Source organism: Hippichthys cyanospilos, chromosome 1 (assembly GCF_059441005.1).
Source record: "Hippichthys cyanospilos isolate Australia breed blue-spotted pipefish chromosome 1, RoL_Hcya_1.0, whole genome shotgun sequence".
Lineage (NCBI taxonomy): Eukaryota > Metazoa > Chordata > Actinopteri > Syngnathiformes > Syngnathidae > Hippichthys > Hippichthys cyanospilos.
This window is the reverse complement of record NC_142369.1, coordinates 28,599,551-28,623,832: the sequence shown is the minus strand read 5'-3', so window position 1 is coordinate 28,623,832 and position 24,282 is coordinate 28,599,551. Positions and strand designations below refer to the sequence as shown.

The following is a 24,282-nucleotide window of genomic DNA, read 5'->3' as shown; positions in this document are numbered from 1 at the left end:
GCTCTTTGCATGCAGCGACGCTGGAAGAGCTCCACCATGTGGCCAGTATGGAGAGGTGCATGCCCACAAACTACCACATAGGTGTGCAGCCTTCTGCAAATATTCAGGAACATATACTTGGGCAAATTTACATCTATTTAACGTAAAGCTATGGTTATAATCACATTATTGGCATTGGTTGATTGTTTAAAATCTTCAGCATTATTCGTGTCCATAAAATAATATTAAAACGCTTCGCGTGGATTATTAAGGATATTCCAATGATGTTATTGGCAGATATCATGGCTTTATTTGTCTGATATACACTGTCAGCATCAAAGTTGCAAAGCAGGTATTTAAAGGGGTGTCTTTGCTCGCTAGGTCCGAGGGGGGGCGGGCCGCTCAGAATAGACTACGAGCTCGTCCTTGAAACATGACTGCTCGCAGATTTGACATCTTTGAAGACATCAGAGCGTCGATCTAACACGATGTTGGCCGCTTTTGTCAGAACCGCGGTAAGTGTTATGGTTTGTTTATTTTGCAAGAGCCAGCGTAAATTGAAAGGTATGGGTCTGTAATGCTTGTATTTGCTTTGACTGCATCGGGACGGTTTGACAGGGGGAGGAGCGCAACCTGCTCGGGACGAATCTGTTTGACACCTAGCTTCAGTTTTACTTGTCTTTCTCTTGTAGTTTCTAAATTGTCATGGTGCTTATAAAAAAAAGAAAGAAAAATCTATGCGTTCGTTTCTCATTCATACGACTAGCCTGCTTTTTAGCAGGCCGTGTGTGACATTACGTTAGCTCACATGTGTTTGTGCAGGCTACTCACTGCTGACCCACTATTTCACAACCATGAAGTCAAATAGTTGTAATTTGATATATGACAATGTGTTTTATTGGATGATGAAACTTGTGTCGCGTAATTAGCGCTTTATGCCCTGCTGCTACAATCAACACTCTGTTAAAAAAAAGCCGTATATTTTGAAAGGATTACCCGGAAGTTTGTAACAAACACACGCCGTAATTTTAGGTAACATAAAAGACAGATCAACAACGACACAATACAAGTGCTTTTTTTTTTCAATAAATAATTGCCTTTAATCCTCAAATATACGGGCGAATAAAAAATAATAAGATTGGGGCGGGACACATTTGTATTTGAATGTGAATGGTGAATTTAGGCAGCGTGCCCTTGGCCTAGTAGATATCACATATGTGACTTACAGTTTGATTGGTTCTGTGTTCTACGGTCTTCCTATGGGCAGTAAAGTTGGCATATTTTCCTGTACTTACGTGGACTTCCTTCCACTTCTTCTAAGTATACATGTTATGTCATGTAATCAAAATTTCTCATGAGTATTAATGATAAGACGTGATGATAGTGTCTCTATCGCTCTTAACGCTGTGAATAACAGCAAAACAAGAAGACACTGAAAATAATTGCATTGAATGATTGAATTGAATTATTGATTTATTCTATAATATTTTCTCTATCAACTGTTCATATTTGTTTATTTTGCACCAATCAGAGCAGTGCTCCTAATTTCCGTGTATACCAGCTAAAAATGACAATATTCTATTCTATTCTATTCTATTCTATTCTATTCTATTCTATTCTATTCTATTCTATTCTATGTTCCTCCAGATAACTTAATTATAATGTCGAGGTATGTTTGTGTTGTTACCGGTTGTTTCCGAAACAGCCAATGTACTGTAAGAATAATAATGGCTAGAGCATACGCGGTTTAAAATATTGTTAAAAAAAACACGTGTAATGGTGATTACGTTTAATTTTGTCACACAGACTCCTTGCATGTGCCAATGTTTGTTTCACCATTCCAAAGGTTTAATCATGTTAACGTTCTATTTTGAGTTAACATTGTGCACACAAAAACATCTGCTTTACTGCTTGGTTGTTTTGGTGTCAGTTTTCACAAACCGTCATCTGACTGGAATGGAAGTTATTTGTCAACCTTTTGAAATGATGTTTGCTGCACTAAACAAGCTCCTCTTTGTAAACTATTTTCTCTTTGCTATTCAAGTATCCTATTACATTCTGTTAATCTGTGACAAGGTGATGACATTGATTCATGATGATTGGGATATTTGTAGGCCAATCCAGTGCGCCGACCCAAATGTTAGAAATGGACACATGGGTGACTCAACACAAGTGCTTATCTAGTCATAATAGTTTGTTTGTTTGTTTGTCAGCAGGATTGCACAAAACCTTCCTACAGTTTGAGGACAACCTCAGTCCTAACAAAGGACAAATTAAATGTAACGTGTTTACATCGCACGATCCTTTTCCAACATTAATATTTATTTGATAAAAATATTAGTTGTAAGTACGGATGTTGTAAAGATGTACAATTTGAAGATGATCCAAATTGGAATGGCTTAGCTTTGTTAAAAAACATTCCCATTCGAATTTTAAATTGTCTTTCACAGATGCGGCCTGGCATGGTGAAGCCATGTCGCCTGATCGGGCCCGTTACACACATCCAGGACAGATCCCTAGTTCACCAGGAGGGCTTACCAAAGCTGCCTGTGCCACCCTTGAAGCAGACGTGTGATAACTACCTAGCTGCACTGGAGCCTATCGTCAGTGAAGAGGAGCTTGAACACACGCGGAAGCTGGTGGAGGAGTTCCTCAAGGGTGGCGTAGGGGACCGACTGCAGAAACGTCTTGAGACGCGAGCCCGAAAGACAGATAATTGGGTAAATGACTCTAGTCCAGTATCTCACCTTTGTTTTGCCCATTTGAACTCATGTCGAATCATCTGCAAAGAACTTACTAATCCGTTGTAGCTATCAGAGTGGTGGATGCAGTCAGCCTATTTGGACTGTCGGATGCCGCTGGCTGTCTACACCAGCCCTGGCGTGGTTCTGCCACGCATGCACTTCCAAGATCGGCAAGGACAGATGAGGTGAGCCATCGGCCACAATCCACTGTTAGACTCCCACCATTGTAAACAGGTGTCAACACCAAATGCAATTCTATGAAATACGCTGCTTCGTCATGTTCTTCCTGCGTCATATGAGACATGGACTTTTATAAATAATAATTATCCTGGTATTAACCACGTAAGATTAGTGCAAACAAGTTCACATGAAGCCAGAGTTTCAAGCCGACCTTTACTCATGCTTTCTTCACCATGCTTACTATTTAAAGCGGCGTGTTCCTAGCATTGGTCAGCTGTTTTCGAGTGATGTGACCCACAGGATATGCAGTGAACACGACGGCCACATGTAGCAAGAGTCTTGCAAGGACAGCCCATATGCTTTAGCAGTGCATTATTTTCTTCATTCATTTCTTCACTTTTGTGCCATACCGCCATTGCGCCATTATTTGTCATTCTTTATGTGTCGATAATAATGATATCTCTTCTGCAGGTTTGCAGCTAAATTGATCGCAGGGGTGTTGGAGTTTAAAAAAATGATTGACAGGTGAGTTTAATAAAACATTTGAAATAGTACAGTGGAGCATCTAAATTGAATTGGTTTGATAATTCTATCCATATTCATGTTTGATGCAAGATTGTCACATTAAACATTTGTTGTCCTTTTTTTTGTTTTACTGATTTCACTTTGAATAGAATTAAGAGTTAAGAGTGGTTTAATTGTCTTTACACGTGTATGACTGAAAGTTACGTTGACTGTACGGTTATACTGAAATGTAAACGGCATTTGCTTCTTGTTGAAGTATTTAAATGTGCTTAGCATTCTGAAATGTTATACAACGGTGGCAGTTTTGCCTTTGTATAAATGTATAATACTTCCAACGGGGAAAAATATTTCTAATTCCAAACGAATGTAAAGTCAACCAGCATAGATTGTGTTAGGCCTCCAAGGTTCTTCTGTGTCTTACTGTCAAATCAACACAGACTATCATGCAAAAAAAAAAAATCTTTGTGTCACAGTGAGACACTGCCAGTAGAGTACCTGAGCAACAAGCCCCTTTGTATGGACCAGTATTACCAGATCCTTTCATCATGCCGGATCCCAGGACCAAAGAGAGACACCGTTGTAAATCACGCTATAGGCAAGACGCCCCCAACTCACATCACTGTAGTTCACAACTTCCAGGTACACTAGATGGCACTGTTGCTCTAGTCATTCATCCGTTGCAAAGGTCCAAGCAAAGACCTGCGTTTTCTCTTGCAGTTTTTCGTCTTGGATGTATACAACAGTGATGGCACCCCACTGACGGTAGATCAAATTTACATGCAGTTGGAAAAAATTTGGAACACTTCTTTGCAGACCAACAAGGAGCCGGTCGGCATCCTAACGTCACAGCATCGTAATACGTGGGGGAAAGCATATAATAATCTCATTAAAGGTAAGAAGTTGAATGCTCCCGAGTCACTCAAAATGTTATTCACATATTATGGTAAAGAGCCACTTGTGTTTTTTTTTCCCTCCCTAACTCTGCAGATAAGACAAATAAGGAGTCGGTTCGCGCCATCCAAAAAAGTATCTTTACTGTATGTTTGGATGCTCCGATGCCTCGCGTGTCAGATGATCTGTATATGAGCCGCGTCGCTGCACAGATGCTGCATGGGGGCGGGGCTCGCTGGAACAGCGGTAACCGCTGGTTTGACAAGACCTTACAGGTAAGAGAACGTCTACCTCCTTAGGTCATTGGACACAGCTTTACTGATGACTAAGAAGTCCAATTTCCGTATGAATCATCCACAGTTTATTGTTGGGGAAGACGGTACCTGTGGATTGGTGTATGAACATGCACCTTCAGAGGGACCACCCATTGTGTTTCTCATTGATTATGTTGTCAAGTATATGTAAGGTTACTTCTGTTTTGTTTAGATAAACATTTTCATCATTTTAAATAGACTTGGGATGATTGATAATATATTTTTTGTCACAGGCAGAAGACAGAAATAGTCCGTTCCCCGATGGTTCCTCTAACCATGCCTCAGAAACTGCGTTTTAACATTACCCCCGAAGTCAAGAGAGACATTGAAAAAGCCAAGCAAAATATGAACATGTACGTATGTGTGTGCATGTTTGTTTGTGTGCGTTCGTTTCAACTTGGAAGTACTGTATAGTAATCATCGTCACTTTTTCTAGTCAAATATATTTTATGCAACATCTTGTTTGCTTTGTATTGCCAGAATGGTGCATGACCTGGATGTGAATGTCCTTATGTTCTCTCATTATGGAAAACATCTCCCAAAGCGACATAATCTGAGTCCAGATGCCTTCATTCAAATGGCTTTCCAGCTTGCCTATTTTAGGTAAGAAATCTTCTTTGGCATCAAAATAGATGCTACATAGTGATGGAGTGTATTTATGGTCAATTTGTGTACTTTTTGCCTTTCAGGATGTATAACACATGTTGCGCTACATATGAGACAGTATCATTACGGATGTTCAAATACGGAAGAACGGACGTATTGCGTGTTACGACCAAGGAGTCATTGAAATTTGTCCAAGCTATGCAGGACCCGACTAAACAGGTGTGGTCACTTTTTAAAATATACTGAGGGCATTTGAATCACCCATAGACAGTACGTTTGTGCTTGACCTATTCACTGTCCTGAGAATACAGTAACATAGAATGGAATTCAGAATTAACAAGCTTGTCGCGGTATACTGTGCTGTAGTTTTCACCATTTACGCAAATCTTGCCTACAGAACAAAGAGAGATTAGAACTACTGCAGAAGGCTACCCAAACACATAAGGACGACGCATACAATGTGAGAAGTCAAAATTGAAAGGCATGAAATGTTCACTTCATGTGAATTTGGTTCCTAAGCAACAATGTGTTTCCTTTAAGGCCATTCATGGACAAGCCATTGACAGACATCTTCTCGGACTGAGGTTACAGAGTATTGAAGACCTAACATCTATGCCCGAGATATTCATGGACACATCTTTTGCTGTGGCTCACCATTACAATCTCTTAACCAGCCAGGTGCGGTCATCTAGATACACTGTACCACCTGTTGAAACTATTCAGTGTGCTGAGAGTGTGATTTAGCAAAGACCCTTTGATTCACTTTTTTATGCTTAGAACCAGGGGTGTCAAACTCATTTTAGCTTGCCTTCTTCTATCTATTCCCTATCTATTCCTAAAAGGGCCGGACCAATAAATCATGGTATATATTTATATATACAACCCCTTCAAATTTCTTAGTATTTTTTTTATTACTGTCCAGAATAGTAAGAGCAGCATCACTATTAATCTTAATCATTGACATTACTAATAATCATCAAACATGTTATTTAATGTATTGAAAAATTCAGCTCATTTTTATATTTTACAAAATCATCTCATGGGCCAGAATCGGCCCGCGGGCTATATGTTTGACACAGCATGGCTTAGACAAAACTTTGACCTGTATAAATGCAGAAAAAAGAATGTAGTTAACAGATTTGGAAAGTTTTTTAAATTGCTTTTTCCTTGTGTCAATGTTAGAATATATACAGTTTTAAGTATACTTATACCATGGTTATACATAATAATGTTATTTATGGTCGGCATGGCAAGTGAGGGGGGCGTGAAATGTTTTCCCTTTCTTCGGGGGGCCTTTGCAAAAAAAAAAGCACTCGTATAGAACTAAAATTCTGCTCAAGCCCATAGTGACATTTTCACATTGTCCTGTTTTATTAATGAGCCTCATTACTTTCATGTGAATGATACTGTATCATATTTTTTAAATTAAACTAATGGTACAAATGTACACATGATGAAATAATAATGTAGACAATGATGATCCAGTTATGAATCAAGTGTATCCACCAGATTCTTTCAGTGGGATAGTATGTGAATGCTGCTCTGCTGACATAATACTTTGTTTTAGACTCCCTAAATCATACATTTTCAATTTGGTTTTGGGATTGCACCAATTTTTTGTTTTTGTTCATGTATGAGCAGTAGTGCTCACCGTGTCTGTTGCTTTCAGGTTGGTTCCAAGACTGACTGTGTGATGTGCTTTGGTCCAATGGTGCCAGATGGCTATGGAGTGTGTTACAATCCCATGGATGAGCACATCAACATCGCCATCACAGCCTTCAACAGCTGTGAAGAGACAAATGCAGCCAAGTATGCGCAGACTGTAAATGATGCTCTGTTGGACATGAGAGCTCTGTTGGAGGACACAGCTACAGCCAAGCAGTGAACCCACATACAAGCCTGGAGTGTGTGTTTTTTTTTTTTTTTTTTTTTTTGGGGGGGGGGGCAACCAGCACTGACAAGGAGTTGCCATGCTCTGAATGTCTGGGAAAGCAACTTATTTGTAAAATTTCTGAGGCTCCTGAGACAAGGACTCTTGGTACAGCCATTGAAACGAAACACAAGTCTCACTGATAGAAATGATATATTTTGCTACATGGTGTTGAATGTCTATACAGTATATAAAACCATTATGAACCGAATTGCACATATAATTTTTAATGTAACTATAACATTCTGACATCTTGCTTACATTTTTCAAAAATCAAAAACGCTTAAAGTTGTACGAAGGAATATTCTGCTCTGAAGCTTCCTGCTGTGCGCTGGTAATCTCCGTGGAATTCGACCTCAGCCATATTTCCAGAGGACTGCCATCGAAACAGGTCCGGGCCTTTAAACACATTAGTCTTCAGCATATCCATGTCCCGAATCTGAACCATACAAAACACAGGTTGCACAAAATCACTCAAAAGGCCAAATATGAACGTCGCATCGTATTTTGTGCCTTATATTTGCTGACATGCTCACCATAATATATGAAAACTGGGAATTTGTGGTGTTGAAGACCAGTCCTATGTGCACTGCTTGGATTCTTACCCTTACTGAGGGAGGGGCATTGATAAGCACACGACAGGTGTGATTGATGTTTGAGGTTGTTGGATTCTCAAAAACGCCACTGGAGGAAAACAGCTGCTTGTCACAATCTTTGGGTAAAAACAGACGTCACTGTACCAGTGGAAAATACACGTTGATCTTTGTAATGGAACTTGTGATGTTAAACAAGACACTGGCAATTTAGTCATGTCTTAAATGTTGCTAAACTGCACTATGTTTACAAATTCTACAATACATCACAATGCAAGAAAGGGAGGTACACTATAAGCAATGGAGTGTGACATTTACTTTAAAGGTTTTTCATTCAGAAAATCTTTTGGAGCATTTTACCAGTTTAAAACAATATGCCAGGGTTGAGGAATTAACTGAGGATCTAGAAGTCAAGAGACGGTCATTCGATCACCTTTGCATTGCTGCATAAAACTGTTATTCGAGGTAAGATTCCACTTTATACAAAAAACACAGCAGCAGAGGCATGACTCGTGGTAGAGTTGCCATCACACGACATTAAAGTTGTGCATTTGTTCCATGAGTGACTTTTTTTAATGGACTAATAAAACCTTTTCAAAAACATTTCTGAGTGAAAAAACGTTACTAGGGTGTTTCAAGTAAACTCCCCCATTCTTTGCAGTGTATTAAATGTAAGATGAATACAATGTTCATGTCATCATTCTCATACAGCTAATAAATAGTCACAATTTTAATTTCTATTAAACAAATCTATGTCAAATAAGCCATTTTTTTAAAGCAAGATATTTTAAAATCTCATTATGTAGGGATAAAATATACATATCTATTGTGACATTGTGATCATACACACTTCACACGCTGACAAGTTAGTGCACATACTTTGACGGTGGCTCTTTTTCAGGTTTCTCTGTGAGCTGTAGGTAAATACAATGCCATTCCCAAAAGTGAGCAGATTCTGACGCACAAGAAGGACGTTGGTTCTGGTGGTCAGCGTGCTACCAGCTGCCTTCTCGCACTTCCTTACAAGTGCAAGTCGGTCAAAAAAAACAGCATATTCTCCTGTGGGCACACATTCAGACAATTATTTTGGCCTGACATGCTGCGTATGATGTTAAACTATGTGTACATGCTGAGTGACACTCACTTTTTCCGCAGTTTAAGGAGCTCGACACTACTTTGATGTGAATGACCTCATCCAGGGGACGGCCGACAGCCACCGTGCAGGGACCAGTAATATTACTCAAGTCCACCGTGCCTGAGTCTTGCAGGAGAAGCTCTCCACATGCATCTGGTGAGGAGAAAACAACCTCGTGATCAACTGCCTTTAGCTCATAATGAAAGTAAGCTGAAGTGTGCGACCTAGGTTAATTACTGGATTTAGTTGAAGGACTGGTGGTGGATTGCAGGATGGTGACTGTCTCAGGTGGACTTGGAGGAAGTTTGCTCATGCGATACTGTTTTGTCATTGTATATGGAGTGTGGGACAGATGAGAATTCTCCGACACAGGACGCATAACTGGAGTGTCTACTGGGGTAGGTGGTACATCCGTGCAGCTGTCCATGCCGCAGCCCTGGATGGTGATCGGCTTGGGAATGTGCATGCATAGTAGTGGGCTGAGGGCTTCCGGCTCGGAGGGGCCAATGCATGACACTGTTCTCGACTGAATGCCATATCCACAGGACACCGAACACTGAGGAAGGAGAAACAGCAATACAATGATGTCACTAGTATTTTTTAGAATTCGGTGTGGATGAACATACCTGGCTCCATGGTTTTGCCTCCCACCTAAAGGTGCATACCTGCACCAGGCAGGGCACCGTGATCGCGGGTTTGACGATTGCATGACAGTTCTCCTCCAACACCACGCTTTCCTTGCCTTGGACAAACTGGACACAGGACACATTCCTGTGAGCTACACCCAAGTTACAAGACACAGAGCAAGTTGACACACTCTGAACCTTCCACCTGAACACAAGAACATGACAGTGGCTTTGTTTTTGCATTGAGAAAGAAAAAAAAATGCATTTAGTATTTTTATGTTACCTCGGCGGACAGTTGTGGGTGTTACATATCACCACTGCTGTGGGTTTTGGAAAATCACTGCATTCGGAATCATCTAGCACCTTTTCTTCTTTATCTGTCTCCCGAGCACAGTACAGCACTGTGTTGGCAACCCCTCCGCCACATGTTGTACTGCAGATGCCTATCTTAGATCGCCACCTGGTGGTGGAAACTATTCTGTCAGTTTTTATGTCGTTATTCATTTAACCTAATTGAAATCTGCCTCAAACTTAATATCCAGGCACAACACCGTATCGTGACAATCTGATGCAATCTAATTCTATCCATTTAGTATTTTTGTTGTAACTTTCTGTGGTGTAACACTGTCTGACATCCTACTGAAGTGTAACATAACACAAAGGCCAAGCCTTCAGGAGGCCTAACGCAAATTTGGATTTTGAGTACTCTGGTACATTTGTATATGAAATACAGGATTTTGATATTTGTATCACAACTTTGATCCCTTTTTTAAAAATGTATTTTTTTTTTCATCTTACAAAGGAGGGCAAGGGAATGTATTGCAGTTCTCAGATTTAGGAGAAGGTTTGGTTGAAGGGTCACAGTGGAAATCAGATACCATCCATCTGGTCTGATGGTCCACACAGGAGAACCAGACTTGCATTGTGCCTTCAGAAGGAACAATACTTTGTGTGACTTATGAGATCATGTCAGTTGTGAATAAAGGTGATTTGCGCATCTTTGCTTACCATTGCCACATGTCTTTGAGCACTGAGTGATAACCGGACTCCAGACAAACACAGGGGCTTGTCTAGAGCGTGGCATCAAGCCAGCCTTTAAAGCAGGCTGGTCCTGTTCAAGGAAAAACAATTCTATGACACAATCACACCTCAAAATGCGGTTGTTATTTGTTTTTGTTTTTTTGTGTGTGTTTACCTCCCTTGTTATGTCCCACCCAATGGGACAGACATCCACTACACAGGGCATAGATTCAGGAGGCTTTATTTGGTCTGAGCAGAATCTCTCATCTACCTCAACCTCTTGGCTGTCCTCCTGTTGTACACATGACACATTTCTTTTCATTTCTCCTGGCCCGCACACCGCTGAACAGTCTCCTGTCTCTGACACACGCCACCTTAGTACAAACATAGTGTCTTCGTTTTGATACTGCTTTTTTGCTTTGATCCAAATGTCTTATATCTGTTGAGGCAAGCGCGCTAAAAATGAGCCGATGTTTAGGGTGTATTTTCTACCTGGCAGGACAAAGCTGAAGATGACATTTTTCAACCGCATTTGGAGCTGAATCAGCCGGGCAGTCTGACTCTTGAACCCTCACAACATCAGCGCCGTGTTTCTGAACACATGCTACAGAACGTCTTCTCTCTCCTCTACCGCAGGAAGTGCTGCAGGGTCCAAACTTTCCCGTGATCCAGCTGTTAAGTGCCATATGAGGGCATCAGCGCCACAGGACAATACAGTAATGTCATGTTGTCATACTGGCCTTGGTGGGCAGGCTGGGAGCTGACAGGATGTATGCAGTGGTAAGGGTGGAGGGGACGCGTAACATTTGTGTTCCCCCAGATGTGTATTAGTTTCTTTGTCCACACATACATACCGATGCTCCTGGACACCTGTAAGAAAGCATTGTTCTTCAACATTATAAAAGGGACAGTTTTCAGAACTAATGTTTCAACTTTAATATTCTTTAAAACTATTGTTTAGTTCTTGCTGACAGACTTTAAATTGATTGCAAATGGACTTCTAGTAGCACAACATTAATACAACCCTCAGTCCAGCAACGTTACCATCAGTCAGAGGATTTGAATTACAAAAATGATGGCATACCCAAGCCACAGGAGACGGAACAGGGTGTTGTACTAACGCTCCACGTTCCTTCATGTTTGATTTCTGCCAAGTCGCTCTGACCATTTGGAACATAAAACTGATAGCTAATGTCGGGGTTTGTTTTCTGTCCGTATTCTTTTCCATATTTGCGATAAACCTGGAAAAAGATAACATTGTCATTTTAAAAGGCAAGTGTTTTGCAGAAAATGTAAATTTCTAGTAAAATATTTCCTGAGTCAAATGGCCTGCCTTGACCTGAATTTTTATCTGCTGTTGTATTGGCCCAGGCAATAGTAGCTCTTCCATCGAGGGCAAGAGGTCAGGAGTCAGATGAAGGCGGTATTCTTGCCAGTTATCTTCCAGGGGGGACGGGTGGGTCAAATTTAATGCCATTTGACCCGTCCCAGAGACAATATATTGATCTCCAAATAGTACAGCTATTTATGCATGAGACAAAAACATTCCAAAATTAAATGCATACTCTTCCTACAGTGTGACAGTAATGCTGAGGGCATGTCACTCACCCATATGAGTGAATAGAGGTGCCCTGTTGATGATGTAAACCTGTGTAGCATTTAGTGGCAGAGACAAGAAAGTGGTGTACTCTGAAAAGGGGATGCAGGAAGTCATCAGTTAAGATAAGTTCAGTAAGCACAAGATTATTTCAGTGACCCCATGTTATGGTAAAGATTTTAGTTGGTTTTTTTTTCGAAAGATAAAAATTATGATGTATAGTTGGCATTTTATTTCAAAGACAATGTTAGTGAGGCTTTTGAAATGCATCGACTACTAATTGATTTTCCAACTGTGACAAATGTTCTTCAACATTTACCGACAATTCACAATATTTCTCTTATATGTTCAGAAACAATGCTTTTTTTTCTCACCTCTTGCTTGACCTCCACTGTAAGAGTCGGAGATGAGTATGCAGGAAGATCCATCCCCACCGCACAAACCACACGTGTCTCTCGTTTTCCCAGAGTGCAACACGCCATCGCAGCCAAAGAGCTGATCAGCAGCAAATTTTTGCATTACAATACAAAAGCAAATGTAACCTTGATTTATATGTTGTCTTTTACATCAAAATGATCTCTACCAGACATTTTCCTCGCAGACAAGCAGCTGTTGATCCAGGTGGAGGTTGGCCTTCAGCCTCACATCGTGTCCCATCAACAAACTGAGATCCACGGCTCACAATGAAGGCTTCTCCCTCGGACTGGCACATGTATCTACATTGCTCGTCACCTGATAATGACAAAAATTTCAAAACTCACTTCACAAGTCGGGTGTCGTATTTTTTCCTACCTTTTGAGAAGCCCACTGCGGGGATCCAGGTGTAGAAAGAGGCCTGGTCGGAATGAAGGTAAAGTGGTTGGAGATCTGTTTTGGAACATTGCTCGGCCATGAAATCCAGCTGGGCGCCCTCACATGGCTGCAACGGAAACGTCGCTAAGTTACTTGTTTCACAGATTGAGGGAACGAGATGATGAATTTACTCCCTCAACTGTTGAGCTATTTCATCTACTTTGTTGATAGATATGCACATTACTTCACTCTGCCCCAAACTCATGGATTCAACTTCAGTCATCTTCCTCTCTCTTTTATCAAGTCCTCAATCAATTAATCGAACGCCTTTTATGGGGGCACAGGCTCAAAAGAGAAAAATAAATACAGTATTTCAACGATCCATTGAGTACTATCCTACTGTATAGGAGCCCTATGTAAATAGTGAACACTCACTTGCTTGTTACAAAGTTCAGCCTCAATACCCATCCCCATGCAATCATTTCCCCCAAAGGCAGGTCTGAGGAAAAAAAGAAAAAAAAAGAAATCACGATCACCATGATTCAGAAACTCGCTTTAAAAAATTATCTATTATGCTATTTACAGTGAATTATGTTCACCTCGGGTTGTTGCACTGGCGTGTGCGATGAATGACTCCACCGCCACATGTTCGTGAGCAAGGGGAGAATCCAGACCAGCTGGACCAAGAGCCATGCACCACAGCAGAGGTGCTGAGCTGGTCTGGGGAAACACAACGCCCCTTCAGACACCACTGCAAGAGATAATAGAGGCTATTGGAAATCATGCTTATTCTTCACTCAATAGCCATTTAAAGGTTTTTACTTGATTAGGCGCGCATTGGGTGCCATCCAGCAGTGGAACTAGAAGACGCTTGCAGGAGCTGTCATCATTTGGGTTAGTGTGACAAGATAGAACCCTACACATTGGCTGATGCCGAAAGGGGCAATAATATTTGTAAATGTTGAATTGTTATTGAACAGTTATTCAATGGTTATTAATAACATAGATATTACCATATCAGGATTGGTGAACGAGCAGCTTCTTGCGGTACTTCCAAAAGCTATTCGACACTGGTCGTCAACACCATAGTAAAGGCCAGGCTTCCAGTCCTGCAGTGCGCTTTCTAGAGCTGGTAGATCCTTTACACACTCAGCATTCCCTTCACTGACAACACAATTCCATAAGCAAGAGGCAGAATGTAAGACTGGAGAATTGCCAGAGGATACATGGTAAAAGAAAAAGTGTGGATCAGGTGAGTAAATCAGAAATTAAACACAGCTAATGTTCCTTGAGGGACAGTTCACCGAGATGGATTATGTAGAGTAAAATGGATTATTTTTGGCAGACATCACATTGAAGATTTACATATTTGAGGCTTTTGAAGAAAAAAAAACATGGAAAGGGACAAAACACAAACATGTTTGTGTGGATGCACATGTTTTTGGAAGTGCAGCTGCCTCACCTGAAAAAGTTGAGCAGCTGATGCCTGCTACAGGACGACCAGGTCAGATCAACACTGTTGTAGCCGCCATCAGAGGCCATCATGAAGCCACTCCTACTGCATGTGTTCCCCTCTCCATCGTGATTAATGCCAAAACTGGGAGAAAAATATATCTCTTTAGTTCACATCTTCATTCATGGGCTATTTTTGGAGTCATTGCATTCTATGGGAATACTTGATTATAAACAGAGCAGTTATACTTGGACTTCCTACTATAGTTGTCACCATTGGATGATCTGGTGTTGTCTTGGTATAATGCAATTTGTGTTATGAACTACGCACTACCTGTGTGCGATCTCATGAGCAATAGTGATCCCGAGGTCAAATCCAGTATCCTCAGTGATCACACAGCTCCACTCACTGGAGCAAGCACCTCCCAGCTGTGTAACTCCCCTAACCTGCTTGTTTCCATCGGGCAACACCAGGTCATACCTGTGTATTATGAAAGACGTGGTAATAAATCATTCTATTTCCATTTCACTTGTCAGACCCAGTGTGCAACAAACCTTGTAATGTATAAGAGAAGGTCAGCATGCAGTGGGTCTTTATCATTAGACGGATTTAAGCGTGAGCCCCAGTCACAAACGCTTCGAAGAGAAGAGGTTATGTTGGTCGACATTTGGATCTCTGACTGAAATAGAAAGAAAGAATGGGATGCTGTAAAGTGGGGAAATATTTGGTCTGTCTAGGTTTCCTACTGAGTTGCTGACCTCTGGTTCTGATAAGATGATCAAGCGAACCAGGTGCACCCTCATATTGGCTCCCAAAGTTGTATCTCGCAACAGTTCTGAGGCCTGTGTACGTGAACACATCGTAGACTGTATTGAATGGAAGATATGCCAAAGAATGCAATAGAATTCATAGGTTTTACACGATCAAAATCAGAGTAGGCCCATCACTGCATTCTCTATCACCGCTTATCATCACTAGGGTCGCTGACTTGCTGATGCCTATCCTAGCTTTCTTTGGGCAGGAGGCAGGGGACACCCCGGATTGGTTGCCAGCCAATCACAGGGCACACAGAGACAAACAACCATTCAGACTCACAAAAACACCCAAAGGCAATTTGGAGCGTCCAATACACCTACCATGTTTTTGGAATGTGGAAGGAGACCCACACAAACACGCATGCAACATGAACACAAAAACTCCATACAGAAGAGCGGGAATTGAACCTGGTACCTCTGAACTGCGAGGCAGGTGTGCTAACCAGTCTGCCGCCATGGCGCCCCGGAGTATTTTGCAGAGTTAAAAACATTTTTAAAAAAATATCACCAATCCGATGACAAGATGGATCGATGTTTCCAATTTATTTAAACAACTTGTTTATTCACTGCCTGTTTATTTATCTACCATTTGTTACTTTATAACAAATGGGTTGTACCCCCGCCTCACAAAAAAACAAACAAAAAAAACAAATGAAAAAGAGCAAACAGTCAATACAGAGAAACGTTGAATACTTAACAATACAGAACGTGCTTGAAATGAACAAGAATGTTTTGTGGATCTGATCAATGGGTTAATTATCACCAGTTTTGCATAAAATGCAAAGTATCTGCCAATCTGATCCAATCGATCACATCTGTGCAATAATTAAAAACACGGTAATGAAAATGAATGACATACTGTACTTTACAATGTGATATAATTTCCACACAGAAACTCAAAGCATCTGAAGACTACTTCAAACATTTCAGAAAGTGCTGCATTTTTAAGTAGAAATTGATCTTTCTCTTAAGGGGATAGTGTGTAAGATTTAGACCGTTTTTCATTACGGACAGCAGGAGATGCGGCAAGTGCTGCATTTACCATTGTAGCTATAACAAACATGGCCGCCTCCAGAGAAGAGCCACCCCCATGAAATATAATTGAATGATAACCAGAACTATGATTATATTCAAAACATAGTGTTGGTCATTAAGAACATCTTCATGTGCACGTTTTTGAAATGTACAATTATTTAATATATCCCTTTTTAATGAAAAACGGTCTAAATCTTACACTGTCCTTTTTAAAATGTGTCCTGAATGCTAAGAAGGGCTGTTACCGGACTGGCCAATCAGAATCAGAAATGACATCAAACAATCAATAATAAATATCATTAGAACATCAACACTAATGTGAATGTTCAAACCTTTCAACATTCACACAACGAATGTTATTAGTTAAAGGCCGAGACGATTGACATAAGTCTTTAGCTCGACTGACGTTTTTTTTTAAAACATGATACTCAGTACTCATTTCATTTGAGAGCAATACTGTGCATGACTCCATTCTGTATGTACATTTATTGCTCAGACTTACTATGTTGAGGTTGGTCAGAATGTAACGTTCTGTATCTTGCTTGTGGACCTGCCGAACATCAGGTCCAACCACCACAAGCAGTTCCAAGTGCGTGACCTCAGGCATCGGAGTTGACCGACGAGGCCGACCTCTCACTGTGAACAATATACATTACATATGCTTTTTGCGCCCTAGATATTTACTGTCTATTTTTTTCATCTCTAATAAATACTCTCATACTTGAGAAATCAGAAGAGAGAGTAGATGAAACCGTGCCTCTTTGTCTGCTAGAAAAATCGAAAAGCTGTGAAACAAAACAAAAGCAAATGTTCATGTTATGTTGGACATTTTGGAACCAACACATTTCATTCCTGAAAAAAAAAAGCACATTTTTCTTGACGTATTTGAAGGTTCTCGCAAAATATAGTTGAACTCTGCAGGCTGTGGGTGTTTGACAGATGATAAACAGCTTAAAGTTGAAAGGTCCAATGAACTTAGCAGAGGCCTTCAGCGATGGAATCTCAAGCCACAGTACTCGTCGACGCGAGCGCTCTTCTTACCTCGGCCGATGGAGATCTCATTAAAGTGCTGAAGCCAGGTAGGAGTAGAAGCAGCCAGAACCGAGTCATGAACACCGTTCTGGCTTCTCTTCTTGAGCACATAGTTGGTCTGCTTTAGTACTAGGACAATATGTCCCACACTGCAGGCTGAAATCCTGCAAGAGGCAAAGACTAACATGTTTATGCAAACAGCAGGGGCAAAGTTGATGGATGAGACATTTCATTTGCTGTCTTTCCCTTGTGTGACATCATGGAGAGGTACCTCATTGGTTGCCTCGCGTGTGTATGCTTTGTAGTTTGTGTTTCAGCACTTCTGGCTACTGGTCGTTACGTTCCTCTTGTAGTGACTGAATTAGAATACACCCACCACTTATTTAATTCCTCTTTTCTTTTCTTTTCCTATCCCACGTTCCTCAAAATTTGGAGACACGGCCTTGTGCTGTTTTCATTTATTACCAATAGAGGGCAGACACGATCTTAACAATAGTGCACTGAGAGAAGTACTGTACATACAACGTGTACTTTTAGATATATTTTTGTTTTTAACTTAATGTGACAATACTGTATAAAACATAAAAACATAATTATGAAGTATGCAAATTCATGTATTTCTTTAAAAGATCAAAAGTGTAATTTCAGGTTATTACATTGAGTAATGTACACTATGTGGAAGTATTAGGACACCTGAACCACCAACAGAAAGTAAAAATGGATACAAATATGGAATTGATCTTCAAGAATTTAGTGTGCCTGTTGGGATTTATGATGTCCCAGCTGTCGAGTTCCTTCACAACAAAATTATCCAAGCATTTCTGTAAGACCCTTTCTTTTTGCCTGACAAGAAAATCAAGATGGAACATAAATAGGCCTTTTCCAAAACTGCTCCTCAATCGTAAAATGCATAATAGTTCCCAAACATCTTGCTATGATAAATTACACATTTTAGCACTCAATTTCCTGAAGTATGTGTTCATTGATTGGGTCAAAATAATTTGTTTTATTCTGAATGCATCACAACCATGATATTTTTAATTTTGTTGTTATTGTCCCATATTGTTCTATAATACAGTATATTCATACCTCTTATTTTTCCTCCTAGTTGATGTTAAATGCAGAGTGACTGACCCACTCATCCTTTTTTTTTCCTGTTCCTCTTAGCTCATTCAATCGAGTGGGATTGTATCTCCATAAACCTTGGATTGAAGACCCACATGACATGACCGAGGTAGATATCTGGACATTGTCATTCTAAGTCAACAGCTGCGTGACACTGGCATTACACCGGCATCGCGGCACCTCAATGCCTTTCTGGATTTACAGAGTGCAGTCTTCTGTGCTCAATGTTGTTGGACTCTCGTGGCTGTCGCTGTTGAGGGATTGTAAATTTATGATGCAATAAATTATATATCATGAGCCATATGGGATACTCCAACTGGCACAACGGATATTGCCAAAGGAAAATTGTGCTTGTCAACAAATAGGAGAAAGTTCTTAGCAAGTCCAAAACATTGAGTTTTCTTTCTTAGTTTGAAAATAAAAGCTTACATTTTGAGTCTGTGATTATCATAATAAAGTAAGGAGAAGCTTTCTCTCGTCATAAGAGACTCTCCCTAAATAAAAAAGGTCCTCACCAAAAAAAAGAGAAATACTTCTACACGGACTGACGGTTGGTGGAAGTTTACACAGTAAAATCCTTCCTTTCAGTATTTCATTTTGAGATGATTTCAAGAAAAGCGGCTCTGACTTGTACATAAAAGGATTCTCATTCATCTGCTCCTCACTGTTGATTTCCCCATCTGTCATGCTTGTAAAAGATTCATGTTTTCACTTCAACTATATTTAGATTTTGAGTGGATGATGAGGACTCATGTTCTGAGATTTTTCCTTACCGCACGATGCTACAGTTATGCTAAGTTCATTTTCTGGAATGTGAGCCCTACTTCAAAGGATGAGTGTGACATCTTCAGTCTTCGGTCCTGCTATTATCTTATCTTGTCTGAACAGTCTTATCGGAGGCTGTTGCAGAAATCTAACACATCTTTTATCTTTGGCAGCATTTTTGTTCAAAGTTGGACAAGCAGTTATTTTTAAAGCTTTCACAGTGAGGATCTTTTAGAAACAAGTAAGGAAACATTCGGAAGAAAAAAAAACAACCTTGCCAATGACAGGTCACATAACATTAGTTTTTCAAATATACAATTAGCTCGAAATGTTTTTTGACAATCAGTGGGGGAGTTTTAGATCTGTGAACTCAAGAACATTTCTCAGTGCTGGTAGGTTTACAACGTTCTTGTGTTTTCTCAGTTAAATTTGTTGACAGTAACTTCCCAGAAATAAAATAAAGGAGTTTCCTGCCTGTTTCCTGCCAAGGGTGATGAAATTCAGCAGCACAAAATGCATACAGTGATCATTTCCAGAGGTTCCCTTGGTGGATTCCCCAGCTATTTTAACTCTAGTTGATGCAAAAGACATACACTTGCGTATTTTACCCTCCTGCTTTTAGATTAAATTAATCTGATCTTTCTTCACTGACAAATCCAAAGCCTCTTAAGTAAGTATGGTTTATTGAACAATTACAGTGTTCCGTGGTTTAAAATATAGGAAGGCATGTTTTGACATCTTTTTATTTTGTATTAATTTGTAAAATCAATCCAATAAAAGCATTCACTCTTACCTGTTAACATTGTTGAGGGTAGCAGGAAACGGGAGCCTATCAAAGATTTTTGACAAAAGGCACCTCGTTATGCAATCGTATAGGGCACATACCAATAGACAACCATTCAGAATCACATTCACAGCATCAATGAAAGAGAACTCAACCCACGCGTGGAATTCCATTGAATATCAGTTAAATGGAAAAAAAAAAACGTTTTGGTACAGCACAGCACAAAATTATTTTAGGATTTTAGTCAGTCCCATCAGAACATGGAGGCAGGCTGGATAGCACGTCCGGCTCACAATTCAGAGGTCGCCATGATGCTGTTTGATGACAGGAAGTTATTCAGCAAACACTTTGGTAAATAATTTTTCTTAGCATCATGCGAAGCTTCTCATCTGAAGTTTGATTCCGGCTCCAGGGTTCCTGTGTTGAGGTGGAGTTCTCCTCATGTGAGTTTTTTCCGGGTTCTCTGGTTTCCACCCACATTCCTGTAAAACATGCATGGTAGATGAGGATAAGAAAATGGATGGATGGAATTTTAAACATGAATCTGAGATACAAAGTTCTCAATTGTTTGCTGAATCTACTGAACTGCTATCTGCTTCATCCACACAGAATAATGGGATGTGAATTCATGAGAATCACGTGGTTGTTACTGATCTCAGCATGAGAGAGATTAGGAGTCTCTCATGAATTTAACCCATCTCAACCCCCATTTCCCAAAGCCTTGCTCCCTGCAGTCGATTGCAATAAGGCACTGCAGGTAAGCACAGTCCCAGGCATTTGGACCCAAACCTCCAGTGCGTGGGTGGAAATTGTCCTGTTGGGAGACAGTCTTTTGGCTCACTGCTGAGGGGAGCTGCATTTTGATGAGCTTCGCATGAAAAATACTTCACTTTCAAGTTTCGAGAAAAAATATCCTTCATTTCAGTTCAATGTCATCACATCACTCCAAAAAGAAGCAAAAATACTCTATTGCTCACATTGCTTAGTAAGCTAATCAGTGACCCCTTCCTTGGTATCTATAGACTAAAAAGACATCGAGGAGAATTCTGTAGTACTAGTTTTGTAGGAAAGGCCTTGACTTTGCGCTCCATTGCACAAAGGAGGAAAGACATACTTGGATAGGTTTGGTGTGAAAGAAAATTTGTAGAGTGATATGTCTGCAGGAGGTGCACCCCAGGGCTAGCTTTGATGTGGAAGCACTGGAGGGATTGCCATTTGCTGGCTCGCAACGGCGCCTCAAATCAGCCACGTGATCTTCAAACCACAATCTCTAAACAATGTGACTAATAAACACCTGTTCTGTCAGTGTATATATCAAATGGCTCGTTTAAAACCAATAAACTGGACTTCCTTTTCATGTCAGAAACTTGGCAACACCATGTGGAATTTAAACACTTAACATTGTCTCCCCTGCTAACTGTTCATTTTTGGCAGCGCCTGATCAGTCAAAAAGGTAGCCTGGCTGTGGTCTGGATAACCACTTACTTTCTGTTAATACACACAAGTTCTCTCCCTTCAAGCCCCCACTTGTCAGCTCTTTCACTAAGCCCTCATCTATCAGCCACCCACACACCTACTGTAGAATTTTGCTATCTGTGATTTTTCGACAATTTAAACATGATTCGGTATTCTTAAATCTCAGCAGAATGGCACATAGTGTGCCACAATTTATTTACTGTACATTAACTGCATATTTTTAACCTCAATATACAAGTGATCTCAATGCAAACTAAAAGAAAATGACTTAGGTAAAGATCATTTTGATTCTGACAGTCAAGGTGAATCAAAATGATCACTTTCACATCAAAGCAAACAAAAGCCTGGATGAAAACTTATTCTCTATTACGTCATCCACAGTCATTTTTACATGAAATAAAATGCATGCGTACGCACTCTTTATATAAGCCGGAACAAACCCAACTTAGAATTGTGGGTATTTAAGACATATTCCTGTCCAGTGTTTTTAATATATATTTTGAATGATTGCATTATACCAATCTGCCATTGATGGCAGTGCGCAAAATGACATCGGCTGTTGATGACAACTGATCACTGATTTGCTGTTATCTAATGAATCTGTGCATGTAAACTATTGGAACACAAAAGCAAAGTTTTATGGAAGGAAACATTTACTTTTGAGTAAATGATGCTCAGCAAAACAAAGCTGCTTACTTCAACTTCTTCCTCTTTTGCTGTGAATTTGATGTGTATTATTCTGGATATGCGTACATTTTATTTCATGAAACCCTGTATGTTGACATGATTTTTTTTTACAAAATGGAAGCCCACACACGCGTGCAAGGCCGCCCCTGACCAGCTCTTTGAGGTGTTGTGCCATCCTGGGACAACCTGCTGAAAACCTCTGGATGTTAATTGTGACTGCAGTTTTAGTCAGACACTCTTAACTGAATCTTTCAGTTTGAATGTTTCAATGGTCTTTCACGCTTCATGATACTTTTCAACTTTAGGTACTCAACACGCTTTACACAGACTATTTATTCATTTACCCACTGATGATTCGGCATCACAAGCAATTGGGTGCCCACTATCCTGCTCAGGGACTCTTTGAAATGGACATGATGGCCAGGGATCAAACCCACAACCTCTGTTCTCTGTTCGGCATCCATGCCGCCCCGCCTGTGCCATTCACTCTCGAATGACCTCCCTGCCAATTTTCCTTACCCATCAAACTCAAAAAGAAACCCTAAAGGTTCTATTTGACACCATTATCACTATTATCTCACGCTCCCTTTCAACTTGTGTCAAACTAAAAGAGGCTGTAAAAGCTTTCTTTCTTTGGTAATTCTGTGTCGCCAACCCAACCTTGCCATCTGTTACCACACTTGCCTTCTTGCCTGCAAGACCTAATGAAATTGATGAAAAGATGAAGCTCTTTTGCAGCCCATTAGACATGACCCCCAGGTTCCTTATTCCTGTGAGTTCTGCACACAATTGCCCCTACCATTTTATTTTCATTGGGACCCCCACATTATTCACCTGTTTGTGAAAAAAAAAAAAAAAACATTCATTTTTGAATCTCTATTCTAGGAGAAAAAGCTGGCATTGAAACGGTTTGAGTGACTTGTTGTTTAAATAGTACCCATAATATAGCAGTAAAAGCATCAATTTTGATGCATTTCAATTTGTGCCAAGAGCTAATATGAGATAATCTATTTGTTCTGTTCATCACTCTAAGATGTTGGCATAAGTAGGTGCACAAAGATGCGTTATTTACCTCGAACAAATCATTTTCTGACCAATTAATTTGATAATTTCCCACGGCACACCTTGAGATCTCTCGTGGCACACTGTGCCCTATATTGGAACACTGGTTGGGAATCATTGCCTTACCAAACACATTGTTTATCACTGGTCATTGTGAAAAAAAAAGTGTGCTTTTGGAGCAGAAGTGCATGATCCAAGGCCCAGATGTCTTCTACTATTATATTTTTAGCAGCATAAAATTAAATTAACAATTGATATTTACAATTCACATGGACTGTGACATATGCATTTTGTTACTTCTGCGCAGTATAGTTTATCTGAACTGCAACTTACTTCTAAAATATTTCTAACCACTCTAATCCTAGAGGTAAATCAGTTTCAGCACCAAATAGAGTGAACTGTTATCTTTGTTGTGATTGCTTTACTTCCTGTATGCCAGTTCTACCTTTCAAAAATGTTAAAAATAGTGCTGTCAACCCATTATTTTTTCAGATTGATTGATGAATTGATCTAATAAATCTCTTTTAAATCTCACAAAAAATTATGAGAAAAACCTCAATCAGTTTTCTTTTCTTTGATTTAGCTATACTGTATAATAATATTATTGTGATAGATTATGTGATTTATATACAACAAAGAATTTGGCTTCTTCAACAGATTTTAACAGATGCAGTTGTAATCTTTTTTTTTTCCTGGTGTATTTAAGACTTGTCTGAAGTGCTGGAAAAAAATGTTTATTTTTTTACCATCAGGAGGAATGTCAAATAAGTTGTAAAAAAAAAAAAAAGAGAAAATAACATTGAAATAAAACATTGTTCATCCTGTCAATCGCAGAGAACTTTGCAATGGATAGTTACACTAGGATTTGATTGTTATCGTTACGGCTGGCTGAAATTACAGCTGGGGGCTTTGCATTTATGTGGTAGGCTAAAGTCAAGCTGCTTCTGTGCCAAACACGCATTTTGTTTCAAAGAATACATGGGACTATCAGTGGATACGTGGTTTTGCTGCTGCTTTGAACAGATTTACCACCTCCAAATTGATAGTATTTTTTACTCCTGTATGATCACATAGCTGTTTTTTTTTTATTTAAAAAAAAAAGAAAAATGATACATC

The 24,282-nt window shown here is 39.9% G+C and overlaps 2 protein-coding genes across 3 annotated transcripts; one reads left to right on the top strand and one right to left on the bottom strand.

Annotated features, from left to right (window-relative positions):
* The first annotated feature begins 369 nt into the window (after positions 1 to 369).
* On the top strand, positions 370 to 8,365 carry LOC148430003 (carnitine O-acetyltransferase). 2 transcript variants are annotated; one of them, XM_088408722.1, is made up of 14 exons: positions 370 to 494; positions 2,430 to 2,699; positions 2,790 to 2,908; positions 3,375 to 3,428; positions 3,902 to 4,067; positions 4,146 to 4,320; positions 4,416 to 4,594; positions 4,680 to 4,780; positions 4,867 to 4,986; positions 5,114 to 5,236; positions 5,323 to 5,458; positions 5,637 to 5,699; positions 5,780 to 5,917; positions 6,909 to 8,365. In XM_088408722.1, the coding sequence occupies exons 1-14, from the start codon at positions 468 to 470 to the stop codon at positions 7,122 to 7,124; spliced, it is 1,887 nt and encodes a 628-aa protein (XP_088264848.1). In that variant the 5' UTR covers positions 370 to 467; the 3' UTR covers positions 7,125 to 8,365. The 2 variants fall into 2 exon arrangements, with proteins under 2 accessions (XP_088264848.1, XP_088264856.1); XM_088408730.1 differs by lacking the exon at positions 370 to 494 and having other exon boundaries at positions 2,589 to 2,699; positions 2,797 to 2,908.
* Positions 7,191 to 17,424, bottom strand: adamts13 (ADAM metallopeptidase with thrombospondin type 1 motif, 13). Its single transcript, XM_088408791.1, has 29 exons — positions 17,277 to 17,424; positions 16,957 to 17,020; positions 16,738 to 16,871; positions 15,144 to 15,227; positions 14,940 to 15,064; positions 14,719 to 14,865; positions 14,395 to 14,529; positions 13,946 to 14,096; positions 13,755 to 13,859; positions 13,532 to 13,683; positions 13,368 to 13,431; positions 12,933 to 13,059; positions 12,724 to 12,872; positions 12,515 to 12,635; positions 12,152 to 12,232; positions 11,883 to 12,064; positions 11,628 to 11,784; positions 11,284 to 11,413; positions 11,036 to 11,215; positions 10,719 to 10,917; positions 10,532 to 10,634; positions 10,322 to 10,451; positions 9,807 to 9,983; positions 9,524 to 9,728; positions 9,135 to 9,453; positions 8,907 to 9,050; positions 8,642 to 8,821; positions 7,706 to 7,881; positions 7,191 to 7,608 (listed from the first exon to the last, which is right to left on the bottom strand). The coding sequence occupies exons 1-29, from the start codon at positions 17,376 to 17,378 to the stop codon at positions 7,453 to 7,455; spliced, it is 4,179 nt and encodes a 1,392-aa protein (XP_088264917.1). The 5' UTR covers positions 17,379 to 17,424; the 3' UTR covers positions 7,191 to 7,452.
* Between the last annotated feature and the right edge of the window lie 6,858 nt (positions 17,425 to 24,282).

Excerpts from the sequence above, each read along its gene's own strand:
- LOC148430003 (XM_088408722.1), top strand. The coding sequence starts at position 468 with ATGTTGGCCGCTTTTGTCAGAACCGCG. Across the intron at positions 2,700-2,789 it reads CCCGAAAGACAGATAATTGG|CTATCAGAGTGGTGGATGCA; the intron begins GTAAATGACTCT and ends AATCCGTTGTAG. Across the intron at positions 4,781-4,866 it reads GATTATGTTGTCAAGTATAT|GCAGAAGACAGAAATAGTCC; the intron begins GTAAGGTTACTT and ends TTTTTGTCACAG.
- adamts13 (XM_088408791.1), bottom strand. The coding sequence starts at position 17,378 with ATGTGCTCAAGAAGAGAAGCCAGAACGGTGTTCATGACTCGGTTCTGG. Across the intron at positions 13,432-13,531 it reads CGCCAGTGCAACAACCCGAG|ACCTGCCTTTGGGGGAAATG; the intron begins GTGAACATAATT and ends TTTTTTCCTCAG. Across the intron at positions 12,873-12,932 it reads CGCAGTGGGCTTCTCAAAAG|GTGACGAGCAATGTAGATAC; the intron begins GTAGGAAAAAAT and ends TGTCATTATCAG.